The 8963-nt window shown below is 51.5% G+C and overlaps 1 protein-coding gene across 4 annotated transcripts in view; it reads left to right on the top strand.

Annotated features, from left to right (window-relative positions):
- Positions 1–8963, top strand: part of CNGA3 (cyclic nucleotide gated channel alpha 3) — a 35953-nt gene that overhangs the window by 7803 nt on the left and 19187 nt on the right. For all 4 annotated transcript variants that reach the window (XM_014536414.1, XM_014536416.1, XM_014536415.1 and 1 more), the window contains 2 exons: positions 494–614; positions 8273–8392. In XM_014536414.1, coding sequence (XP_014391900.1) covers positions 494–614; positions 8273–8392 — 241 coding nt within the window. The remainder of the gene's footprint in view (positions 1–493; positions 615–8272; positions 8393–8963) is intronic.

Below are 8963 nucleotides of genomic sequence, written 5' to 3'. Positions count from 1 at the left end.
GCTCGTGCTTCTATGTCTCTGGACCTATTTTGTTCACCAGTTTATTTTTTATTAGATTGTTATGTTTTGTTTTAAAACAGAATTTGGGGTAGCTATGAAAACATGAGCAAAATTGTCAGATTAAAAAAACAAATAAATGAGAAAACCAGAGTTAAGAAAGAGAATGCATTGCCCCCAGAGAATGAGGGTTTGAAGCTTTCTGACATCAGACAGCAGCTTGGCCATTCATTCACTCATTCATTCGCGGGGTCAGCGCTCCACTCTGAGCAGCTCTCCAGGGTGGCAGCGTGTATGGAGGAAAAGGCCGCGCTCACGCTTCAGCAGGGAAACCCAGCCAGGAGATGCCCATCTAGTACAGTGTGGCAGGAACTGTGGGAGGAAGTGGAGTAGGGCCCCCTGGGGAGTAGCCTTCCAGACTATACCGAGCTGAGCTGGGTCTGCAGCTCCTTCCCGTCCTGAGTCCTGATTGTATTTGTTCATGTTCATGTTTCAGCAACCACCTGCGGCAAGAAGATGGCCAAGATTAACACCCAGTACTCCCACCCCAACCCGCCCGGCCCTTGGGTGAGGGCCACAGACAGCGATCTTGATCACCTGGAAAACGGCCTGAGCAGGTAAGACGGGCTTTTTATTTTGCCTGGAAAAGGTCCTTCCCCGGGCTGGTCTACGCTGTGGGAGAAGAATGCCTTCGCCTGTGGCCAGCCGCAGGTCAGAGGGCTGGGGCTCCTCACGGTGCTCCTTCCACCAACATTGTTCATCTCACTGAAGTCCTTTGGTTCTTGTTTTAGAGATGTGGGAAAATAAGGCTCAAAAATTGCATAACTTGAGACAGTAACAAAATGAAGATTCAATTCTACTGTAGAAAGGTCTCCAAACTGCCACACTTTCCAGGTGTACATCAAACACTTACCAGACTCTGTGCAACAGCGCTGTCCTGGGCACTGGGGTGCCCTGCCCTCACTTCCAGGGGCAGGCTGGGCTCTGCCAGCAAAGCCATCAGCCCATTAGTGACAGTCCTACACACGCAGCTGCAGGGGAATCTGGGGTCTGGAGTTTCACTTCTGGTCCGGTTGCTAACTTACTAGGAAAGTGTGTTTAACATTTCCATGCCTCAGTTTCTTCAACTGCAAAAGGGAGCAGCATTCTTGTCCAAGTTCCTGACATACTATTGAGGAAATGAGATGGTGCCTATTTGGTGCAAGTGGGCTTACATTGTTGTTTCTTAAATTCCCAATAAGTTGATTGAGTGGATCCATGAGAAACTTTATTTCCAACATTTATGTTATTTTTGTCCTACATATATAACACTCAAAACTTCTCCCTCCCATGATAACTGCATATTATCTGACTAGTGGCCTGGTGCATGAATTCATGCACATTGAAAGGAAAATAATTAGAAGAAATATTTTAATAGTTAATATTGGATTTTGTATTCCACATGGTCCATGTACCATATTTGATTTTACAATTTGAAAAAGTCAAGGAGACTGGTCTTCATTCGGAATTTCTGCCTTAACTATACGGTCAATGTTGTGTTCCGTTCATAATTTGGATTCACTATCTAATATCAATAATATGTGAGCGCGAGGCAGTCCGTGTTTCTGAAATTCGATGACATAAATTTTAGCTGTAACTTTGCCAAGTAAATCAAATTTACATATATCATTTAAAAGAGCATTCAGCTTAATATTAAAAACCCTGGCTACCAAGTCAGGTCTGTTTTCAACTTTTTGCCAGCGTTGTAAATTATTTGTAATATCTGCCCATTTTGGGTTGCACATCATGGTTAGGAATAAATCGGGCTTGCCATACTTCATTACAATTGCCATAGCATCCTGATACTGATATTGCTGCTGCATATTTCTGGGACTACCCTCAAAAGACGATTGGCACATTGTGATTTTCAGATCTAGATGTGAAAAAATCCGTCAAACCACTATATTTTTCAACTCTCAACTTAGATTGGTTTGCTTTAATGAAATTTATCTGATTGGCTTCCATTTTTTAATATGAATCAACAATATACTGTTGAGTTAATTTTCCTGCATTTAAAATAGGATTGAAGCCCTAACCGGTTTGGCTCAGTGGATAGAGCGTCAGCCTGCGGACTCAAGGGTCCCAGGTTCGATTCTGGTCAAGGGCATGTACCTTGGTTGCGGGCACATCCCCAGTGGGGAGTGTGCAGGAGGCAGCTGGTCGATGTTTCTCTCTCATCGATGTTTCTAACTCTCTATCCCTTTCCCTTCCTCTCTGTAAAAAATCAATAAAATATATTTTTTAAAAAATAAAATAGGATTGAACATGTCCCGGACGGAGAGATGAAATCCATAATACTGCATTTGTGTGACTTGTGTCCTTACATTTTGTCTAGTATTATTGTCGATTACACTGTCGTCTCTGAGTCTTAATGCAATATCTGTTCCCAGCCTTTTTCACCATGTGGAAAAAGAACAGGATACGTCATTGCATCTAATGTAGGAAACAGGACACTGATTTGTTTCATTTTAGTGGCATTTGGATTATTGGGATCTGGTTTACAGTGAATGAGCAAGTCCCTTTCAAAAGGAGGTTCTCCATCTTCGTTTCTGAATATGACAGCAACCTTGGTTACACGAGGAGAATTATATCTACCCGGGTCACTGTTATGATCATATTTAATCGCCATTGTTACTTCGTGGGAGTAATACCTTTCGCTACTGCTTCAGATTGGGCTTCCTTTCCTACCTCATGTAGCATCTTGTACAATTTTGTTAATTCATTTATTTCATGCATGAGGTTTTTGATGTTGATCACGAGTCTTTTCTGAGCAGCCCTGGTTTTCTGGCATTGCTAATCTTTTACTCGTCACTTCGGCTGAGTCTAAAATGTAGAGTTGAGCAAACTTCCGAGAAATACCATCTGAAGGATGTAAAGTTCCAGTACAGTGATAAACTTGTCCGTGTATTCTAAAACAGTATGGCCCATATCCTGATGGCAATGTGATATTTGCACCCATTGAAGCCAAAGCAAAAGAACTATTTATGGAACGAATATTTTCCATAACATTTTTACTGTCAGAATCTTCATTTATCATTAATTTTTTAAATATGCCGGGCATTCTGGAAAATTTATATCATTTGGACATACTTTACCTTTGCTGAAACATGGAGTAGATTTTCCATCAGATGGCTTCTCATCAGAGAAATTTAGTGAGAGGCAAAATGACATGTAACAGTCATTCCACCACAACTGTGTTCGATAATTGCATCCTCACTTACTTCATTTTCGCTGTGAAGTCAGTTCCTACTAGTATTGGTGGTACTTGTCCATGACAGTTTTTCAGACATATCCTGTCGACGATGCCGCTTTCTTTCAGCTGCAGAGGTACCATTCGGGCCAGCAGGCCAGGGAGGGAATGTGGGAGATTGGCCTGCCTGGAAGGGACCACAGGAGGGCTTCGGGGCATGTCTGGACCGGCCGTCTCGCTCCAGCAGCCCCAGCTCACGCCCCCAGCCTCGCAGCCCCACAGCCCCACCTGGCACCCCGCCTTGGCCTGGCACCGCCTGCTCACTTGCTCTATCATCCCGCTGTGGTCCTGCTCTCATCAGGGCCCCATTGGGCGGGCAGCGCCTCCACTGCTGCCAGCACTGCATCACCAACACCCCCTAGTGGTAAGCACACCTCATAGCGAGCAATCAAACTCCCAGTCTCTTGGTTGAACTCCCGAGGGGACAATTTGCATATTAGGCTTTTATATAGATGGCCACAAATGCAGTGCCAGTGCCTCGGTCCCCACACCACTGGCTTTGGGCCCTCATCCATCACTTCTCCTCACTCAGGGGTGCATTTGTCTCTTCTCTGTCTGGGTATTTGGTTCCAGCTCCTTAATAGACTCGCTAATAAATGATGGACAACAATATCTAATGACATTGAGGCCCTACTACTGAATATTTAGGCAGCCCTCGGACTCACCTTTGAGGATTCAGGCAAAGGGAGGAAAATCTCAAAACACCCCAACAGAGACGTAGTTCCCAACCATTTTAACATACTGGGGCCCCCAGAAATGTGACATTGACTCAGGGACATCAGAAATCCCCACCCTCCTAACTGCTCCCTCCTAACCCACCTGCTGTCCACACCTGTGTCCCACCACTGGGGACTTACTCCTTTAGGTTAAGGCATCGCCCCTGATTTAAAAGAATAGAGAATATAATCCAGACAGTTATCTGCTACTAACACGTTGACATGCATTAATAGTTTCCTTCCCACGTCTGAGCTAATAAAGCCCCTCAAGGTGGGCCTCGGACAAGTTTGGGGAGCGGGGAGAACAGGCCCAAGCATGGGCACACAGTCAGGCTGCCTGGCAGCATCTGGCTCCTGGGATCTTGGGCCCCATGGGGGAAGGACCGAGCTGTCAGGTCAGGGAGAACTCGAGGCAGAATGGGACTTCCCCCATCGCTCCCTTTCGCCTCTGGTGGGGCATGACCAGAGCATCTTGTGGAGTTCGCAGACTCCCTGGGCTATGAAGGGAGGGGGCAGTCTGGCTCGTCCAAGGAGGTGCTCGAGAGGAGGCAGCTAGGTGGTGCCGTGGCTCTTGCCCAGATGGCTCTTGCCCAGGCACCACCGTGGTCCGGCTCTGCCCCATGCGTCCTGGCTCCTCCTCCGCCAGTGGCCCACAAGCTTGACTGCGGGCTGTTCAGGGGGCCACAGGTCCTCCTGGAAGATGAGCCTCTGCAGAAGGAATTGCCAGCTCACTGAGCCACCTGACACCTAGTGATGGGCCTCTGCTGCCGAGGGACTCCCTGTGGGCTCATGTCCAGTTCACGTTTCCTCAGGGCCGGTCAGCCACACAGGTCAGGGCTCTGAATCATGCCCTTCAACGATGCTATTCATTCGTCATCTGAATGGGTGAGAATGCCATCCCCGCCCCTCTCCCCCTGTTCCCTGGCCAGCACGGTAGCTAACAGCACAGGACAGACTGCTGACCCGAACAATGGCCCATAACTGACCAGCCTGTTTCCACATCTACACAATGGGCTGTACTTACCTCAGAGGCTGTAGTGGGTTCAGACAGGACAAAGCTCGGGCTCAGGCCCTGCCTGGAGTAAGTGCCTGTGAATACTCGCTGCCGGTCTCGGCAAGGAGTCCCCCCCTGTGGGTCTTCTCTGGTGTCCCCGGCTCTGCCCTCAGAGCCCCCGCTGTTCCGACATCTGGAGCTCACCCTTCCTGCCTGAGTCCCATCATGCTGTCTCAGCCTGACCACGAGCCTTGTCTCACCCAGCCCCACTGGAGGCCTTGCCCAACTGCTCTTTTGGGAAAAAGCCTGTTGACAGATTACTACAGAACCCCATGGAAATACTGCATAGATTTCAAACACAGAGAGAAAGAATGCTTCTTTCATGAGAGAGCTGTTGTGCTTTATCTCATGGAGGCAGGAGTGGGTTAACAGATGGACGGTTCCGGAATGGGTCACGTGGGCAGGCTAAGTAGCTGTCTCAGATGGTGGATGAAGAAAACTGAATTTATTTAAGGAAAGGGGTGGGGGATGGGATACCCAGAGGGAAGGGCTGAGCCGCACCGGGCCAAGGGGACATGGGTGGCTGATGGCAGCACAGGAGCTGGCGTTTCATCCTTAGATGCAGTCACTGGCAGATTTGGGGCTGAGGTGGGCTTGGAAGGCGGGTGGATTGCAGGCGTGCGATCAGGTGCCTCAGGAGTTTCCACTCCTTGTGCGGTCTGACTCCTGGTGTCCGGCAGCTTTTTCCTGGTCTTTGTCTCCTGTGGCGGGAAGCTTACAAATGGCCGTAGGGGTGGTGTTGCCCTACAGCCCTAACAGACATCGCGGTAGAAATTCAAGCCTCGAGAACCAAGTGCAGAGATGCCTGGGGAGGAAAGGCTCCCTGGTCCCTTGAACTTACATCATAGGAGGCTCCCATTCTTTGTGGCGCACTGGCCCTTCTGCACTTGAGTCTGTGAACAGCACGCAACTCAATATGAAATCGCCTTTTTTCTCTTTCCTATTTGAAGACCAGGAAACACACTCCGGGGGGTGAGCGGCCAGCCCACAGAACTCCTGGTTGGGTGCTGGGCAGGGACGGGCCGAGGCCTCTCACTCTGCCGCCTCCCCGCCGAGTGGGCGTCCACGGGCCAGGCCACACAAGCTCTGATGTCATGGGCAGTGGTTCCCCTGCTGCTGACCCAGGAAGCCTGGTCTCAGGATGTCTCCCACGTGATTAACAGGCGCCAGACTCACAGACATGCTGGGCCGACTGCTTGGTGCTGAGACAGAGGGGCTGCTGGTGGGGACTGAACAGCTCCATCCTCGAGGTGCCTCTGATCTGCCAGGTGCACGTGCTGCGGCAGCGCTCCGGCCCGCCGGCCCCCCTCCCCCCACTGCCAGCTGCTAAGGTCCAGGGGCTGGAGACAGACTCCTTGTCCCCGTCTCCTTCTCCTGGAACTGACCTAGTCCCTTGGAGCGTGCCCGCCACCTTTGTAATAAGAATATTGGAAGGGCAACTGAGGTGTGGCCTCCTACCTGCAGCAGGGCCCGGCGGGCCTCTTGTTTGCACAAGGATGAGATGTGAGCGTCTCTTATGGGTATTGAGGTGGAATTCCATCACGTGGCTTGGAAATAGAGGCAGGCTGCACAGTGCAGTGGGTGGGTCAGCGCCACGTCTCTACCACACGCCACAGGGCTCCGTCCTCAGCCATGCCCTCCTCAGCTTCTGCTTGAATGGCACCATGTGTGGAAAAATCAGCTTCATGGAGTGGATGCCAACAGGCTTTGAAGTGGGATGCGATGATAGTCAAATCTCAGTTTTGCCACTTGGCTGTGTGCCCTTGGGGAAGTTACCTAACCTCTCTGAACCTTGTTTTGTTCTCTTATAGGGTTGTTATGTAGATTAAATGATATAATGTATGTGGCTGACTTCAGTAAGCAGTCAATAAATGTCATACGGTTGGTGTGTGTATTTGTGAACGAGATGGAGTTGGGAGGAAAGGCTGATGCCACTGTCTACCAAGGGTCCCAAACGCCGAGTGACTCAGATACACGGGAAGTCCCATCCTTCCAACAGACACATTGCACACGCAGCAGCCATGTTACAGGACTTGGGTTTTGGCTGCCAGTTGGTGCTGGGAGCACCAGAAGCACAGGGACGCACAGCCTACAAAGACCTCTGGCTTGGGCTCCAGCAATAGCAGGATGGTCTTAGCCTCCCTGCCAGTCAGGCAAGAATGCAGGAGCCTGCTCCCAGGAGGATGCCCGTGAGGGGAAGGGACTTGAACCCGGTGAGGAGTGGCCGGGGGGTGGGGGTTCCAGCCTGGAGAGGCAGCACAGGTGTGAGAGCTGTCCCTCACGGAAGGCGGCCATGGAAGTGGCAGGTGCCTGACTGTGGTCCCAGCAGAAGAAAGGAGTCTTGAGATGGGGAAGCTGAGGGAGGGGCTGTGCAGAGGTGGCCTGGACAGGACGCGGGATGGTAGTGAGCCCTCCCTGAGCCCCTCTCCCCCTTGGAGCGCAGGGATGATGAGGAAGGAGGAGGCCGCAGCTCAGTGTCTGGGGTGCAGCATCTGACTTCTCCTCACTCGGTGGGAGGAAGGGAGCCTTTCCCTGTCATTAGTTCTCGCCTCCTCCAGCCGTCACCACCTGGTTAAGAGGGCTGATTAGGCTGGGATAGGCCATGAGATAGAAATCATTTGTCTTGCCCGGGCTCTTCCGGACTTGCAGACTGAAGTGCAAATCCCTGGAGGCCAAGGCCAGGATGGCTCTTAATCAGGCTGGTCAAACCGCAGCCCCAGGAGGTTTTCAAGGAAGGGAAATATTCCCAGAGACACTGGTCTTCTTCCCATAAACACTAGGGAAGGCCTCCTGAAGGAGGTGGCCCTGAGCTTGCCTTAGGAGGTAGGATTTCATTAGCAGAGATGAGTTTGCGCGAACACCCTTGTTCTGGAATTAGTGTGGACCAGGCTGCTCTGGCTCCAGGTGGGGGCGCTGGGACTGCCCCCTCCCGTGCTCTGACGGGACCATGTGCGCTGGCTTGCCCCTCTCACTGAGCCCACCATGTGCGCTGGCCTTGGGCTACTTTCCTCAGTCAGGCTTGCTGTGAAAGGAAGGCCACATTTATCCTAAGAGCAGGGTCTGTGGCAGCGTGACCTGCAGTGGGAGTCGTGGGTTGAGGACCCGTGGCGGCAGCTGTCCTCGCTGGGCAGGGCATCTGGCCATCTCATCCTGAGCGTGTCCAGGAGGCGCGCAAGCTTGAAATCAATTCAGCCTGCGGCACATCTGATTTCCTAGGACCCGCGCGCCTGGCGAGGAGACATGCTCAGGACTGCAGCCAGGGATCGCCATGGAGACCGGAGGACAGCCTGAACCCAGGCAAGGCTCCGTCACCGTCCCCAGCCAGGAGCCTGCCAGGTAATGGGTGGGTCTCAGCCTTCTTCTTGGGAAGGGGAGACTGAGGCAGAAGGAAAGTAGATGCGTCTCGGAAAGAATGGTGGGTGGGACGGGTTGAAGGTTTGGAGAAAGAAGAGGTAGGAGCAGAGTCAGACATCCATCAGTGAGCAGTTCTCCCCTGGGTCAGGGGTCTGAGCTCAGAAAAGTCTAAGAAAAGCTGCCTCGATCTGAACTTGCTTTAATGAAAAGTTATATTGGGAGACTTGCTCAATTCTGGAATAATTCGGGGGCGGGGGAGCCAACCAGGGAGGGTTCAGGAAACAAGTGCAGGCAGCCACGGGAGTCCACGGGGTGCCCACTGCAGCACGGAGAAGGGTGGTGGCACCTCCAAAGCAGCCTGGCAGGTCCCCACCAGCACACATCTTCCTTGTAAATGCATCCGAGAGATTAACCAGGCTCTCTCCCTTCTGGTGATGGCTGTGCTCTGGCTTCAGTAGCTGTACCACCTGGAGGGAATCATTGCACCTTTTCCAGTCTCATCTGAGATGCTAATCCTGCAGCCCCCCCCCCCCCCCCCACCCCCCCCACACCC

The sequence above is a fragment of the Myotis brandtii genome, unplaced genomic scaffold, assembly GCF_000412655.1.
Source record: "Myotis brandtii unplaced genomic scaffold, ASM41265v1 scaffold1612, whole genome shotgun sequence".
In the NCBI taxonomy this organism is placed as follows: Eukaryota; Metazoa; Chordata; class Mammalia; order Chiroptera; family Vespertilionidae; genus Myotis; species Myotis brandtii.
The sequence above is the reverse complement of the archived record's forward strand: the minus strand, read 5'-3'. Positions and strand labels throughout refer to the sequence as shown.